The 18,033-nt window shown below is 44.1% G+C and overlaps 1 protein-coding gene across 5 annotated transcripts in view; it reads left to right on the top strand.

The window, feature by feature from the left end:
• Mcc (MCC regulator of WNT signaling pathway) overlaps positions 1-18,033 on the top strand; it is a 233,011-nt gene that overhangs the window by 113,720 nt on the left and 101,258 nt on the right. For 4 of the 5 annotated variants that reach the window (XM_021150247.2, XM_029472144.1, XM_021150249.2 and 1 more), the window contains exon 2: positions 13,661-13,774. In XM_021150247.2, coding sequence (XP_021005906.1) covers positions 13,661-13,774 — 114 coding nt within the window. Of the gene's footprint in view, positions 1-474; positions 557-13,660; positions 13,775-18,033 lie in introns of all 5 variants that reach the window. The other variant, XM_029472143.1, reaches the window with a different exon arrangement.

The raw sequence follows: 18,033 nt of genomic DNA, 5'->3' as shown, positions 1-18,033 counted from the left end.
TCTCTCTCTCTCTCTCTCTCTTTCTTTCTTTCTTTCTTTCTTTCTTTCTTTCTTTCTTTTGATACGGGGTTTGTCTGTGTAGCCCTGGCTGTCCTGGAACTCATCCTGTAGACCAGGCTGGCCTTGAACTCAGAAATTTGCCTGCCTCTGCCTCCCAACTTCTGGAATTAAAGGCATGCGCTACCACTGCTCAGCGTGCCATGTAACATTTTCAACAAGCTTGTAATACAACACTTCTGTAAGCCCCCTCGGACTTCCATGTCCCTGGGAATTGCAGTAGAGTCAATATTAGCACTCATGGGACAGATAAAGAAATAGGTGTGTGCAGAGACACACTGGGCACTGAGGTAATTTAGCAATTGACACCAAAGGAGAAGTGAAGCTCCCTTTTATATTTGCACTTGTGAGTTTTTCAGAAATATAACTTCTTACTTGAGAAAAAGAAAAAGAAACATATTCTGCCTCATTCTACAGGAGAAACATGATTCCACCCTGGAACAGAAAGTCAGTCCATCAAAGACAAGGAAGAAGATGAAATCGTGAATAAAATAACCACGTAAATCTTATGACATAAAGAAAGGAAAAAATAGGACACCATATTAATTCTCTTTTAAAAAATCGTCTCATATATGTGTGTGCGTGTGTGTCTGTGTGTATGCATGTATATGTGCATCTGTATGTGCACATGCATGTGTGCGTGTGTGTGTGTGTCTATGTGTGATGTGTTCTATGCAGGTGCACATGTCCCAAAATACATCATATGTGGAAGTCAAAGAACAGCTCTGTACAGTTGGCCTCTCTATCCATCTTCATGTTGAGTCTGGAGATCCAACTCAGATCATCAAGCTTCTGTGACAAACACTTTACCCACCTTATCATCTCTCCAACTTCTCATATTAACTACTTCTGCCCATGACAATTTTGCTCCTGCCCTTGGAAAACAAATAACAACAACCAGAGACTCCTTTGTGCATTTTGCTTAAAATCCTATGACATTTGTAGTAGAATTTGGGGTGGGTGGTTTACCTGTGTAATTGTGGCTATCATTGTGGCTGTAGCTGAAGAGTCAGGTGCTTATCATCTCAGGAGAAAATACTCTATTTCGCCAGACTGAAGTTGGGCAGTGCATAATAGCTGGAACAGAATAGAAGTGGATTATTTGTGCCAATCTTGCACATATTGCTGGCTAGTATCTAAATTGCCTCTTGCTGTCTGAATAGCTACTATTAAAGAAATGAGGCGGTTTCTTTTTGAGACAGCCCTCCGGTTGTTCCTGCAAAACATTCACTTAGGAGAGCCTGGTTCCATAACTTTTCATTTTCTCCCCTAGGGCATCTAACTTCAGAAGGCAGCTGAACACAGGAGCAGAAGTCAGTGCATGTTAAGAAGCCTGCCCTTGCAGGGTAGAGGTGGTGCACACCCTTAGTCCCAGCACTCAAAAGCAGAGGCAGGTGGATCTCTGTGAGTTTGAGACCAGCCTGGTCTACAGAGCTAGCTCTAGGATAGCCAGGGCAGCAGCCGCTGCCACCTCCCTCCCTTGTGTCTCCCCATAGGCACTATAGTCCATAGAGAACTTCTGAACTTGTACACTGAAGCCCTTACTTCCATACCTGAGCAGTATAACAGGATCTGGATGAGAATATTCTTTTCAAGATGCTTGCCATTGCTGCTTATAGGTGTGAGGATGACATTCAAGGATTTGACACAACTGGGGACAGGGGGAAAACCAAGCCTGTAAGGGAATGTCTTTCAAAGGGACTGTTTTGTTCTTTAAACCTTGTTCTGCTCACTGCTGTTTCCTTGTTTTTCCTTCTCCTTCTGGGTCTCTTGGCTTCTAGAAGAATGGCTGTCGATGTGTTTATATGGCATTTCCATCTGCTGTGCTCTTCCCCTCCCCCTCTGGTTTATTTCCTTCCCTCTCCCTCCTTACTTCTCACCGAGGAGGAGAAATTGGTATCTCCTCTTCCCTGGCTCCGTTGGAATACAACGGGTCTGGGAATGTGACAGTTCCAACATGTCCATGATGGGGACTCCTGGGATGCTCTGGGCTGGGAGCTGGGGAAAAGAAGAGAGGAGGGAAGCAGACTTTTCCTTGTTTCTGTTAGCCTTCATTGTTCAGTGCACACCATCTTCGGTTGCTTCTACTGAGTCCCCTGCAGAATGTTCAGAGGCCATCATTGCCTGGGCAGATGCTTCCTCATGGCCCAGTGTGCATTCTGCTTGCCCTTTGTCTTGCACACTGTAAGGCATAAAATGTAGGCCAGGAAAAGAACTTTGTGGCCAAGTCTATTGTACATCCACACTCTCCCTTCCTCTCCCTTCCTCACCCTAGATCTGTTTGCTTCGCCCCTATCCACTAGGAGAGCTTTAATCAAAGGAAAGCCACAAGCACATTTGGAAAGCCTGGCTTGCTGCTCCCTGTGCCCACAATTTATATTATTTTGCATCCAGTGTGTTCTAGAATCCATTTCACCATGGGACATAATTTACTGTGTCTTAAGATTTACGCCATATGTATATTTCCTCTTTGGTTTTGTGACAGGACCTTACTATGTAGCTTCAACTACCTTCAAACTCAAAGTCCCCCTGCCTCATCCTGCGTGATTATAGACATGCTCCTCATGCCTACTTTTGTACTTATCATCCAACATACTTTAAAAAAACATAGTTTTACGGAAAATAGCCCATATTTTTAACCAACCTTTTAAAAATGCATGTCTCTGAGTCTCTACGCATTGGCTGTCTTGGGGAATGAAGTTCAAGTGTTTTTGGTTTTTTGTTTTTCCCAGAAAGTTTCAAACAACAGGTCATGTGATGTGGTGATATAAAGCTAAATGAATGTGAAAATACGCTTAGCATCTGGAATTTATCTGGGAAAAGGCACATTTTTTTTTTTTAAAGCAAAATCTTAAGGCTGTACATGTAGGTGTAAATACCTTAGAATTCCCTGGTTGCCATGGTGATGAGCAGGCATAACATAAATAAGCTGGAAGTAGGCTTGCTGTGGCTAGCATCGTCTCACTACTGTACAGGTGTGGGAAATGTGTCACAGGGGAACTAGGTGGCTGTTTCCCCTGGAAATGACTTGATAATTTTGTATGTTTTTGGTGAACATAAAATTTCACTCAAAAATGTATTTCCCAGAATAAGGTAGGTTCACTTATTAACTTTCAAAATCTTGGGTCAATGGGTAACTTTTGAATGATTCGAGGTTCCTTTAAGATGGTTATTGAGAGATGCAAGTCGATAGATAATGCTAGATCAGGTTTCTCTGTCCCAGGAAGGGCGAAATATGTCACGACTGTAAGGAATCCAGACATTTGATTTCAAATTTAAGGCACTGGTTCTCTTTATTTTTTCTGCACCAGCCTGATGGCCTAGGGGAAGGGATGCTATCCCTTCTGGTGTCAGTCACTTGGAGTTAATGCCCATCTCTGTTGCTGCCATTCTCTGCATAGTCTCAGGCCCCACAGATATGTCATCGCCACAGGTCTTGGCTGCTACACATTGGGAAATGAAGCATATTCCCATTACTGTGAGGAGTCACAGATACCAGGGCTGAATGAGAAGGAAAGACAGAAAGCTAGAGTGCTATGGCCTCTGGTGTTCTTTTTTCACATGCCAAGAAATGCCCTCCGTAATTGCTCTGTTTGCTGACTTAGCTTTTTGCCCCAGTGCTGGTGTAAAATGAGAGAGCCATCAGACTGGAATGGATTCCGAGAGGCTGCATTCTATAAACTCCCAGGCAAGACTGCATCCACATTAGTGGAAGGAGATTCAGCCCTGTCTGGAAAGGTTTTCCAGGAGAGTAATTCCATAGCCCTGCCTACCTTCTAAGGCATAATGAGCCTCACTGTCAGCCTGCAGCCTTCATGCTAAAATGTAAACCCATTATCTCTTGCTGCATAGGCTGCTAGTACTTGGAGTTCAACCTGTGCTTGACAGCTAGTGCTAATTTGTCCTCCCTCCTTCCCCTTGAAGCGGAATAATCTCCTTCAGACTTGTTATGCTTTCCTGGGAGCCCAGAACTAAGCCTGATATCGTTGAATGTGGCGCTGTCTGCACTGAGATGGGTGGGCAAGACCCACTGACAGGCTTCAGATTCGTAATCCCATTTATCCATCTTGGAATGAGCTTTGCCTGTAAACTGTGATTTCACTAATACCGCCTCATAATTAGCGTCTCAGAACTTGGTGTCGTGGTAACTCTTTGGGCCCGAAGAGGCTCCTCCTGAGTATCAGGCAAAAGTTCTCTCAAGTCGCTGTGTCCTGTCTTGGATCTAGTGATTCATTGTGGGAATTTCTCTGTGCTGAGGCTCGAAAGTTTGAGCCCTTATTTTTAGTTGTAACTACAGGATCTCTCTTCACTATTCCTGCATCTAGACTTTCATTTCCTATCTTTATCTAGGTTGGGACTACTCTATTTCTAAATAGCCTAGAATAGTCTAGAATAGTCTAGAATGCTTTAACTTTTTCCCGCCCTCAGTAAACAAACTGAAGCGACTTTAGAGATCCCTCCTGTTTGTGTTCTACTGCTATGTCTGCAAGGAGGTAAGGCTAGGCAGGGTAGACCTGGCAGAAAATCAGGGACTCGATGGACCTCTTTTGCTGTGGCATGTTTTATCTAATGGTCAGGTTGGCTTCATGAGCCTCAGAAAATACGAAACCCTCCCTTGAGCCTTTGCTTTTTAACCTCTGTATAACTACAGGAGAATTGTAGGCAGCAAATGAGCCTATTCAAAAACTACTCGAGGGATGAGCATCTATCTTGTCATGACTCCCTCACCATGGTGGACAATGGGTCGGGAAGAAGCTTGCTTGCACTTGTTGCCTGCTGTGTGTTCTTGGCTAGAATTCAGGGCTTCCCCTTATTCAGATAAAGTCAGAAACAACTGATACATATACATGCCCAACACAGTGTTTCTTTCCTGAGCCTTCCCTAGTAGGCTCTTGTTACTTTGTTCCTTCTCAGGGTGTCGATGAGTGCGGTCACAGCTGAATAGTGAAGATTTAGGAGTCTCCTCTGTGCCTTTTGCTGTCTCACCTATAGTCAGTGAAGTCTGCTAACTGTGCCTGCTCTATTAACTTCAGAGTTGGCCTGGGCACTAAGAGGAAGGAAAACAGAAGAAAATCATTTCGTAAGAGTGCACATGCACTGGCAAGGCTGTAAACGATAAAATGCAAGTGGAGGAGAGAAGGGAGGGTCCATGCTGTGTGCTAAAATAATGCTGAGCTGTGGCATGCCTGTCCAAATTGCTGTTGTGTTGTGGTTTCTAGACACAAAGTGGGAGGATAGGCTGGCTTTAAGGGAGAAGCACTCCTTGAGGAAAGGGGCTGGAATGCTGTCTAGCCAGACATAAACCGCAGGCTTCTGTGGCTCGCTTGCATGGAGCTGCATCTCTGACAGCTTTGGGATTTAGCATGGGATTGAGAAGCACATAGGGCCTGGCTAGACTAGCGCTGGCAGATGGGGGAGGGGGATCCCTGGTTTGGTGGGTGCATGGCTCGCTCACAAGAACAGACTCCTTCCAGGTGGAACAGCCTTGCTTGACTGTAGACTTCAGGATGCCTTTACTTGCATCATAGCCTCTCCCTTCTTTAGACATCATCAAAGAGAGAACATAAGAGCTTCCTAGCGGTGTTTTACCTCCCTGGATACACTATATAGAGGGCTGTGGTAACATGTAGGCTTCTTTATATTCTCCAGAATGCTCAGTAAACAGGGACAAGGAAAGTAAACATTTTCACGGGGTCAGAGAGAAGGACATGAAAAAGCTACCTGAACACCTTGCAGAGGTAGTCTGGGAATGTTGCTTTTACTTATTGCAGACTTGCAAGTACAAAGGTGTTCTATATTAACCACACTGTTTCATACAAGCTATAGTAAGTGTATTTGTAAAAAAAAAAAAAAAAAGCCTGTCAGCTTTTATATAGATTATATGATCTGTAGATAGTATGGGTAAGGAGAATGTCTATTTTTTCCTTTGGGTTTTAATTTTGTCTCAATTTATTCATTCAATAAACATTGTCTGTCTTGTCCACTGGCTGATTCCAAGACTCCCAAAGTAAAAACTGAAGTAAATCCATGTCAGATACCACCAAGTGCTGTGAAAAAGAAATACAAAAATAATAAAAGGGAAAACTTGTCTCTGGTGGTCAATGGAAGATAGATGGGGATGGTCAGAAGAATCAGAGGAATGTTGCATTCCTATATGAAATAATAATCAAGTTATTGTGTATGTGTGTTCATAATAGTGCGCGTGTGTGTGTGTGTGTGCGTGTGCGTGTATTATCTGTGCCAGCCTCATGCCCCCAGTGTGTGTCACAGCTTTTTAGCTCACCTTTTGTCTTTACTGTCATGAACAGACCATTGTGTCCTAGATTGCAGTACATTCTTCATTTCTCTTTTGTCTTTGAGATACTGTATGTGGTAGCTCCTTTTGAGGTTGGTGTGAAGGTTTTAAGCATCTCCCCTCAAAAGGCAGGAGCAGGCAGGAAGTGGGGTGTGGACTAGGTGTGGTAGGGCAATGTCTCTTCCCAGGCTGTCAAGGATTCTTGTGCTGCACTCTGCCTTCCTGTGTACCTGCCCACCCAGTGGGACAGGGAGCTTATGATTCAATTCCACATGTTGAAAGGCAAAGTATAGCTTACTGTGATTGGTGTGATCTAGGTCGCCCTGTGGAGGAGAGTCAATTTGGTTGCTTCACCAGGGATTGTGTAAAGTGGAAGACAGGAGAATGACCTACTAGTGCCTTCAAAGTCCAATTTTATCTTGACACCTTTTAGGAGATAAAAGGAAGTCGCATGGCCACGATGGCCACAGTGGTCACAACCATGCCTCTGTTTGGCAGCTGGCTTTGTGATCCAGAAATTTACCTGCACCATTGGGTTCTTCATTGCAGTTTAGAGCTCTGCATGCATCAGCATTGTGCCCATCTACAGATGAGTAGAGTGAGGCTTCAGAGATGTTCCCCAAGAATGGGGTTTTGTATAACCTCGCCCACTACTCTGCCGCTCTCCTTAGTTGCCTACACACTGCTCTTTCCAATATTCTTCCTGTTCTGAGATCAAGGTGTTCCGGGGTTGGATGGTACTGACGAGGTTATGGTCCTTTGCAAAGAGAGAGAATTTGAATCCTACTCCTTTCATCTCTTCTGTCCTCTCACTTTCTCTGAAGCTATCAGCAAGGCTGTTCAAGAGCCAGCTAGGAGTAAAGTTGAAGTCTGTCTCCTCTCCTCTGGCCAGAGGCTTTGAATTAGCTATCGGAAGCATCTGGGCAGTGGCCCATCTGTCAGCATGCCTTGGAGAAGTCAAGCCAGCTAGGACTTGCCTGTACCTTGACAGGAATAGGGGCATGTCCTGGCAGCAAGCCTTTGACGAGTATTTTGTTTAAATGAAATAATGCACATTAAGGTATCTTTAAGAAGCTGGGAATACATTTAGAAATAATTGTCCTGAATTCTTGAATACTCAGCATAACATCTGGCCCTATACTTCAATTGAAAGCCTAGAAGCATATACCTTGAGTGACAAGTGAAGAAGCCCTGTGTGTGTTTGTGTGTATGTGTGCAGATGTGCAAACATGTGCTCTCTGAACCTTCACCTGCTTTCCCCAGGAAAAGACATTGTTTTCCTTCCACACACAAAAAACCTAGGGTCCTTCAGAGTGCTTCAGCTGTCACCATAAAATTACACTGGCCTATTCTGATCTGTGGAGTTTATTGACTGTTGCGCCATTAAAAGTACTTGGTTTTCTTTAGAATGGGGAATTCAATACCTGCTAAATTGGATCGATATAAAAATTTATGAACAATGCAGTCCTTGTCGAGAAACTCTGTTACTCATGTTCATATGATTCTCTGTGGGGGTGGGGGTGGGGGGAGATGTTTTGCCCCAGGGATCACATTCGTATTTAGCGTGCACTGAAATATTCATGTTCCCTGATTAGCTGGGCTTAATTGTTGTGTCCTTATCCCCTCCATGATGTGTCATTAGGGCACAGCCACCTTGAAATGTAAGCGGGGACTGCCTGCCTATTGCAGTATCATTTTGTCTGAATGTGTTTCTAAAAGTCTTTGAATACCACTTAATTTTGTGTCCTGGTGAAAAGAAAACAAGACAAAATTTATTTAGTGGAGAATACAGTTGCTAATATTTAATAGTTATAGTTATAGCTAGAGTACATTTAAAATATAGATATAAATACCCTATTGGTCAGATTTTTTTTATAGTCCAATATCTTATGGTTAAAATAAACAAAACCGCTAGTATGTAAGAGGCATAGCTGTTTCTAGGGAAATGTGGTTTTACAAGGGCTCTGGGGACACTGGTGTGCCTGTCTTCACAGGTAGTACCCAGACCTTGGAAATCATCATCTGTATAACACACCCTTACCTAGTGGTAACCTGGTACTTCCATATTGAAAGGGCTTTCTGAGAACTGACTTTTAATTGAGGTTCCACGAATAACCGAGGCCATGGGCTGTGAAGGGAATCGGCAGGGAAATTGGAAAGAGAAAAAGCTACTGCTTTCTGAGTTGACCAAGGGCAGCAGGAAGTGATTTGCATGCAGTGTGCAATCTTGTAGATGATGCTTAATGAGTTTTAAGTTTCAAGACTGAACAGCCTTTCTCAAAATACTGCACAGCAGGTGCCCCTAGCTGGAATCCTAGCAGCAAATAGAAAGCCTCCACACGGGCCTGATTGTATCCATCTGGCTGGGAGCACTGCCCTTGTACCAGGAATTTTGTTCTTTGTGTGTCTGAATTGGAGGTCCTGTGGCGTGGATGGTCCAGGAGGGGTATAGGAGTGAAGCTGCTTTCCTGTGCACTCCTCCTGGCTCCCGGCAAGGACAGCTGGGACATGTGTGGTCATTCACTACAGTCAATGGTAGTGGACATGCAAGGTGTTTGTGCTGCCATGTTGAAGCCCAAAGGAGTCTTAGAGACATGATATTACAAACCCATCTGTCAATACTTAAAACAGGAGCATTAGAAGACAAGGAGACTCCCTGGATCCCACACCCAGCTAAGTACCTCATTGATACCACTGGAAGGCTCTCTCCACTCCCTGCTGCCATTGGAGAGTACCATGGAAGTCTTGTCTCTACACGCCCCTCCTCCACTCAATCGCATATGTGTAGATGGACATGCATGTTTAGGTGTCCCAAAGGCAAGAGAGCAATAACACACCAAAGATGGAGCTTTAGTGAGGTACACAGTGGAGTATACTTGAAGGTAGGTTTCCTTAGTTCTCTGCCGTTGGGCTGTTTTCCTACCCAGCCTCAATGCTTCGATTTCCTCGGTGTCCAAAGAAGAGATAATGTCTGTCTCACAGGATTACCATGTGGGAATTAATCAAGATGCTATATGCACTGTATTAGATGGAATAAGATGCAGTGTGGGAAGGGAATGTCCCGCCAACAGTGTGTGTTGATGCAAGGTTACTTATGCTTGTCTCTTATCCTTTAAACGAAGAGCTCACTGTGGGAAAGGAAGTGTTGGCATTACCCATCACCTTCCCTAAGATGTAAGCTCAAAATTTGTGTGAGGACAGAATAGAAATTCTTTTAGCCCACAGTGGGACAGAAGCAGAGGCACTCTGATAGTGAATGACACAGTTTACACAAAGTACCTCCTGATCTCAGCAGACACCCTCAAAGTACACCCTGGATGGGCTTACCCCAACACGGCACAGCCTATTTCCATATGGTACCCATATGGAAAAGGCTGCATATGACACAGCCTTCCATCTCTACTGTGCTGCTGGAATCTTTGGCCCTTTGATGACTCAGCTGTTCAAAGCCCCAAGTCCTAGAAAGATGAGCTAGATGTCAGATGCAGAGTCAAATGGACTAGGCACAGGGCTGGATGTTGATGATCCTAATGCGGTGTTATCAGAGGATGTGGGGTTAGCTCGACAGAGCAGGCTTGTGTTTGCAGCTTTGCTGTTAGTAATAGCAGAATAGAGGTACAGACCCCCAGAGACCACTTGTCACATTAGAGGGCTGATGGATTCCAAGGGCATCTCTAAGAGTATGAAGCCAGTTGTCTCCTGACTGGTAATGTAAGGGGCTGCTAATTCCCTTAGCATGGTGGAGAAACCTTCAGGAGAGTCTGTCTGCTCAGCCCTCGATTGGGCCCTTGGGCTGGACCCCTTAGCTGTCAGGTTAAGCTAGCTCGTCCTTATGGCTAGTTCTACTCATGGAACAGACAATTACCTAACAGCCAAGTGTCCAGGTGGTGCAGTTGCATTTGGGTGCTCATAGCACAGAGAGAGGGAAGCCAGCTCAGAAATAACCTAGAGAAATCACAGCTTTTATCTCTAGAAACATGAGAATATATGTCCTAAACCCAAATGCATGCAGACAGCGACAAGGTTCCACGTCAGCTTTTGCCTAGGCTTCCTGTGAACACTTCGCAGACAGGACTACTAGATGGTCCAGCAGGTAAAAGCACTTGCCGCACAAACCTGAAAACCCAAGTTCAAACCCCAGACAACACAGTGGAAAGAGAAGACCAAACCCTGAAGACTTTCCTCTGGTCTTGCACCCACATGTGCATGTACTCACGTGTGCACACATGCACAGGTACAAATACGATGATCAGGGTGATGGTGATGATGGTGGTGGTGGTGGTGGTGATGATGATGATAATGGTGATAAATTAAATAAAAATGTTCAATTTCACAGAGAACTAAGAGGCTTCACTTCGAAGTGAAGCCTCAGGAAGTGGCAGAACCAAGCAGTAGGCTGTTGTCTACGCTGCCACCAGGTAGAAGCTCCTGTGTGGCCTATGAAGGATTTAATCTGAGAAGCCTCTCTGTCACTGTAAACTTTAAAGGGGGCTGGCAGAGAGATGTGCACATGGCTGTGGGGGGTAGGTAGGGAACCCCTGTTGGCAGTCCTGCCCTCTGTGCCTCTGCTGAGAAACGGACAATAATGAACATATTTTATTCTTTATATCAAAATGGCAAGGGTGGGAACGTGGACTGAGACAGAAAAGAAAACAAGTCTTTTTAGTTATTATGCTCCTGCCTGGCTTTCTATTGTTTCCTTAATACAAAAAAATAACTCCCTTTACAAAATATTCACTGGATTAAAAGGACTGAGAACAAATTAGAGCTGCCTGGAGCCCACATGGGCATCCACTAGAAGGTCCCTCCCAGTTTATAGTTTGGTTACAAGTCATTTTTCTTATCATGCATGAAAAATTCTTTTAAGTAAACTTTTTATCCATTAAAAATAAAAACCTCCTGAAAATTACTGTCATGTACAGTTTTGTGTGGGATAGCAGGGGGCTGTGCCACGCTTGTGGTGTCCCGTGCTGTGTGAGGCCTTAAGGAAGTGACTCCATTTGCAGTTCCTCCAGATGAGCCCCAGAGGACCTGTCCTTGCTCTCCTTGACTTCAGAGCACTCTAGTGTGGGAAGCACCATGGAGTCACAAAGTTAAAGTCTAGCACAAAGGTTTGTTAATTTGGAGGCCCATTGATAGATCTCAGCACATAGAAACCACGCCTATGAACCTGTGCTTTCATATTTGTCTGTAGAGGATACCATCGAATTCAGATAACTCTTTGGGAACTGTCTTCCATCTGGGGTGGAGAGGCATATGTCTTCCCTGTGTACATGCTGTGGTCCAGAGAGCCAAGGGGCCAAAAAGAGTATTTGGGCACCCAGCCCAGCAGTGCCCCCAATAGTAAGATCCTATTCTGGATCCTTCTGGTGCGGCTTTGGCAGAATTAGCTACTTTGTGTGTTTCCCTGTGTGACATAGTTCTTGACATTGTGGGAAGGGTCAGTAGTATTCTATGCCGGCTTTGTGTTTTCATCCTCCCAAGCCCTGCAGATGGCCCCAGATGTAAGAGAGTGAGCCAGGTAGGAAGAGGACCAGGCTCTCAGTTGGGACCCTCCCGTCTACACCTGTGTCTCTTAAAGCACATGTCAGGCCTCGGTGCGTTTGATAGTCCTCACTAGGGATTAGGTGGTGTATATTCTCCAAGGACCACGTGATCAGATAACACACTGGTGTTGATGCCGAGCGTCTTTGGCAACGACCCCAGACACTGAAGGGACTGAATCTTTCTTGTCACCAAACTCAGAACAAATCTCAAAAAGATTGTATAGTGGGAGCGAAGTGGTATTTGTGCTAAGAAACCATCGCATACACCTTGTATCTGAACGGCAGAGTGACCTTTTCAGAGGGGCCCTCGCCCGACACCAGACGCAAATACCACCAGATTGCTTGGCATTTCCTTTTTAAATTTCAAGCGTTCCTGGTTTCAAATCAGCAATTGATCTGTTTGTTTGTGGCCTGTGTGCAATTAAGTTAGTCACACTGCTGTTGGAGTCTAAGGAGCGTAAGCTCTTTGAAGCCGCTGCCCACCTCTGACACCGCCGAGCAGGGTGCAGAAACTGAAGTGCAGGTGACCTTGAGAGCTGAACTGCATATTGCCAGACCGTGTCATCCTTTGTGAACACGTCTGTTCTCAACTCTCATTAAGTCCTGGGGGAGGCTATAGAATGCCTACGAGAGGAAGAATTTGTTATGATTCCATTTCTAGCTACACAGCACTGGGGTGTTGTGGGGGGGCAGGGGTGATTGGCCTGGGATGTCCAGGCTACCAATGGAAGGCAGGTGTCTGCAGTGCCTGGGCAGGCAAAGGCTTCTGGGTGTTGCCTCTGAGCTGTGGGTGTGTTTGATTGTGTATTGTAGTTCTCCCATCTCTGGCCTGGAGAGCCAGAGAATCCCCAGCTGGGGCAGGAGCCTGTGCAACCAAATCCTGTATTCAGAAGGCAGAGTTCAGATTCTGAGCATAGCGCTTGCCTTGCCTCCCCTCTTAAAATCTCCTGAAGAGCTTTCATTGCAGCTTCTACTAACCTGATCGAGAGGGCTGGGGAATGGGGTCTGGGTGGATGCAGGTTTGCTCTTTGATTGCATTTCTTAGTAAGTCTATCCGTTTATAAGAAGCTCAGACTTGGGCAGGTGAGGCTAGCTGGTGAGGAAGGAGTCCATAATAAGGAAATCAACAGGCCCACTAGAAGAAGAGCTTGCTAATAAAACCGGCTTGCTCGCTCTTTGTTGAGGGATAGAAAGATTGCCTATATATTTGGCAAGCACTTCACCACTGGGCCGTGTCCAGCCTCCTCTCCCCTCTCCCCCCTTTTTCTTTGAGTCTATTGCACCTGTAGCTTTTTTCTTCTGTTTTGAATAATTTGTGGGGTTTTGTTTTGTTTTTGACAGGATTTCCCTATGTAGTCCAGGCTGGCCTCAAACTTGCAATCTTCCTGCCTCCGCCTCCTGCTCAGGCTGCAGACCTTGTCCATTGTGTTGAATCAGGCTGCCCCATCCCAGTTATCACTGTCAGCCAAGTAACACAGGAAACACTTAGAATAAATAGCTATGCTTCCTAGCCTGAATTAACCATCTAATTCCGGTTCTACCCTTCAGATGAATGGATTTTCCCATTATGTGTTGAGGGACCCTATCATGACCATATAACCAGCTTATGTAAGACCCAAACTCATGTCTGTTGTTCCTGAGATTATTGTGCTACCATTCCTGAAAGTGTCACCTTTTGGGTGACATGGCTATGCTAATCACAGAAAGAAAGGGAAGGAAATGAGCTTGTCTGACTGTGGGTCCCTTTCTTCTGCCACCACAGCTCCACTTGGCAGCCCTGGCATCACTCAAGGGAGACATTGTAGAGCTGAATAAGCGTTTGCAGCAGACAGAGCGGGAACGCGACCTTCTGGAAAAGAAGTTGGCCAAAGCACAGGTAAGGGGCCTGGATGGGTGCTTTGTTTGTCTAACTGCTTTGTTTAAAAATAAATGTGCATGCGTGTGTTTCAACCCAATAAATGTGAACTTAATGAGGAAAGGTTCTAGGTGGGCTGCTAAAAATAAAACAAAGCAAAACAGACTCAGCATAAGGCTAGATGGCTTGATCAGCAAGCATGAGTTTCCCATGGCTATGGATAACAGCTATCATGGCACCTGGCACTTTGGTTCCCTGTGAGGCTGTCTACCCCACTGGTTCCCCAACATGGTGGGGAGAACAAGGCTCTCTCTCTTTTTTCTTTTTATAAAAGGGCACTAATCCTATTCTTGAGGGATCCACCCTCTTGAATCTTTTCCCTTAAGTCCTACCTCCTACTATTGTCACATTGGAAGCCTGTTGTATTAAGTCTGTGGACTTGGGATGGGATAAAGTGCCTAGCATCCATCTTCGCACCTAACATCTTCACACCCCAGCATCTTTACACCCCAGCAAATTAACACCCCAGCATCTTCACACCCTAGTCTCTTCACACCCCAGCCTCTTCACACCCAGCCTCTTCACACCTAGCATCTTCACACCCCAGCATCTTCACACCTAGTGTCTTCACACCTTGCATCTTCACACCCCAGCCTCTTTACACCCCAGCTTCTTCACACCTAGCATCTTCACACCCCAGCATCTTCACACCCCAGCATCTTCACACCCCAGCATCTTCACACCCCAGCATCTTCACACCCCAGCATCTTCACACCCNAGCATCTTCACACCCCAGCATCTTCACACCCCAGCATCTTCACACCCCAGCATCTTCACACCCCAGCATCTTCACACCCCAGCATCTTCACACCCTAGCATCTTCACTCCCTGGCAACTTCACATCCTAGCAACTTCATACCTATCATCTTTACACCCATCACATATATACACAAGTCAGGAAACAGAATCTGCCTGCTCCTCTACATGTCCATCTGTCCCAGTATAATCTCCACACTTTATTTCCTATGAGGTTAACCTCTGTGATAACTTTTGTGCTCATATGTCTTGCTTCTTTACAGATAATCAATCACTCCAGTTTGTGTCCATAGACAGCAAAGGTTTATTCTCTCTGAATAAAAAAGAATCACTTTATTGTAATGAACTCAAATGAAAGCATGATATAGCTAATTTAAGTCTGCCATGGAAACACTTGCCTAGGCTCAAACTCCAGAATCTCAGTAAATTTCTATATAGTAAAGATGGCCATTTTAAAACTGGTGGTTTTATGTGTTAATATGTTTTTATTCATTTATCCTCATGTAAAATCTATGAAGGAGCTGAAACTAGAAAGAAATGGATTAATAGCCTTTTTCATGATTTATATGCCTTTACCTGCATTCTGTCCTTCCTTGCCATACCATATTATTCTCTCTGCTGTCTCTTTCCAAATACCATCACTCTTTCTCTTCTCTCTCTCTCTCTCTCTCTCTCTCTCTCTCACACACACACACACACACACACACATGTATATATACATATATCTATGTATATATGTATGTGTATATATATGTGTGTGTATATATATATATATATATATATATATTCATGTATAGATTCTATTTTGCATTTGAGGGAGAACATGTGGATTTTTTTCATTCTACATTTAGGTGATCTTGATTAATATAATTTTATGTCTATCTATTTTCCTGAAATTTCCATGATTTCATTTTTACTTATGGCTGAATATTATTACAGTTTGCCCGGTTTAGTCTCATTCTCTTAGGAAGTAGGCATTTCCTTTAAATGCTTAAAACACAAAGGCTATCCTCCATGCCTTGTTTGCCATTTAATGATGTTCGCTAAGCTTGGCATCCCACCTGGTTAACCACAGCTGCCTGCGGTGACTGCGTACCCATGGTATAGTGCGTCCCATCCTGCCTCTCCTGCTAGCCAAAGGTGAGGTCAGAGTCACATCCTCTCCCCTTGGAAAAGCGTCAAATGTATCCTTTCAGCAGCGAACACACTCTGGCTGCTCATAGTTCTTAGATTCTAGCAGCTGTTGATCTGTAATGTCTAGATCAGTGGTTCGCAATCTTCCTGATGCTGTGACCTTGAATACAGTTCCTCGTGTTGTGGTGACTCCTAACCATAAAATTATTTTCATTGCTACTTCTTAGGGGTAATTTTGCTAATGTTATGAATGCTAATGTAAATATCTGATTTCCGATGGCCTTTGGTGACCCCTGTGAAAGGGTCATTCAACTCTCCCCCATAGGGGTCGTGACCCACAGGTTGAGAAGCACTGGAACACTTATACTAGCTATATCATGATTTCATTTGAGTTCATTACAATCAAGTGATTCTTTTTTATTCAAAAAGATTAAGCCCTTTGTGTGCGTTACTTCATTTCGGGCCATGCTATTTTACTTGAATCATCCCTAAGTTCCTGCTGGAGAAGCTTTTACTGGGAAATGTCCCACCTGCTGTTTGCTCAAACATGATACACCGCCAAGGGGAATTCACACCAGCACCTGAACTCGGCCATGTATTTAACCTTTGTCAAGAGGGTGCTTTGATTGGCTGCGATGCTCTGAAAGTGCTCTCCTGTTTCTTAATGTTATTAAGAATTTGTGCATTTAAATATATTTGAATTTCAATCTGTTGTCATTATTTTCCTCATAAAAGCTCCAGTGTACTATTTTTAGCCAGGTGGAACCTTGGATTGCTTATGAGTCTTCTGGCATGTACTACACAGCAACCCCAGACATTCTGAGACATTTTGTGCCCTCCAAACTAGAAGTGGCTGTTCTCTGTGCAGCCACAGTTCAGGCAGTATTTCCAGATGATTGCCTGGGCACTCAAGATGCTTGTTGCTTCTGGGATGCTCATTGTGTTGGGCCTCTTTTGTAGATAGAATCAGAAAGCTATTTTTCTAAACTTGTGTGTGTGTGTGTGCTCAATTAATTATATATAAGGTTGAAGATAAAATATCTTGGAAGCACAGGTAAATCCTTCCGATGCAAAATCAGACTGTGGCATTTGCTTGTTTAACTTCTGTTTTATGTCTGTATCTCCTTATACATTTAAAATCCCACTTGTTTCAGTTATGGAGATGTTAGAATTAGAATGCTCTATAATCATTCATTTGCCTTATTTCCCCATTATATATAAACAGGCTCAGAATAACAATCCCACCACAGCTAACACAGTTATTGAGAAGTTCTTCACACACTTTCCCTTTAAGTCATTTAGGCATTTGCAAGTAATAGTCCCCAGGATTTTTATATCAGTGCCCTCCAATTTATAATTAGTTCCTTTTGAACAGACTCATGGAAATATTTCTCCCAATGTCCTTGAGTGCTGATAACAGTATGTCTGTATGTCTATGCCTGTCCTTCTGGAAGTCAGTTAGCTGGACTTGTGGCCTCTTACCCATCTCCTCCTTGAAGGTGCTGGTGTCTTACTGTGTCAGGCATGCAGAGCTGCCACAGGGTGTAGTAAGGACACAACCTGCTCATGTTCTCAGAGCTCTTACACTAACTAGAGCACTGGTTCTCTACTTGTGGGTCAAAACCTCTTTGGGGGTCCTATATCAGATATTCTGCATATCAGATATCCCTATTACAATTTGTAGCAGTTGTAAAATTATGGTTATGAAGTAGCAACAAAATAATTTTATGGCTGGGGAATCACCACAACCTGAGGAACTGTATGTATTAAAAGGTCACAGCATTGGGATGGTTGAGAACCCCGGCTCTAGGTAGTCAAAAGTTCTTTCTTACCTTTCTTCTTTCTCCTTCCTCCCTTTGAGCTAATTCTTTTTCCTTCTCTCTTTTAAGAGTTTTAACTAGATTTAGTCTTCATCATTTTGTTTGATAATTTTGTGTTTGCCCTGTATCCTTTTGGTTATGTTTGAGTTTCTTATTTCAGGGAAGTGATGGTTTTTGTTTATGGGTGTTAGTGTTTTGCCTCTGTGTGTGTGTGTGTGTGTGTGTGTGTGTGTGTGTGTGTGTGTGTGTACCAACTGCATGCCCAGTGCCTGAAGTGGCCAGCAGAGGGCGTTACAAATGAGACTAGAGTTACAAATGGTCATATGCTGCAACATGGTACTTGAAATAGAACACTGGTCTCTGGCAGAATAGCCAGTGCTCTTAACACCTGAGTCATTGCTTCAGTCCCAATCTTGGAGATACTTTTAATACATGATGTGACTTGGTATTGGTTCCATTTCCTCACATAGATGTTTCCATTATTTGTATACTGTAGTCTATTTGCCTATC

This window comes from Mus caroli, chromosome 18 (assembly GCF_900094665.2).
Source record: "Mus caroli chromosome 18, CAROLI_EIJ_v1.1, whole genome shotgun sequence".
NCBI lineage: Eukaryota > Metazoa > Chordata > Mammalia > Rodentia > Muridae > Mus > Mus caroli.
The sequence above is the reverse complement of the archived record's forward strand: the minus strand, read 5'-3'. Positions and strand labels throughout refer to the sequence as shown.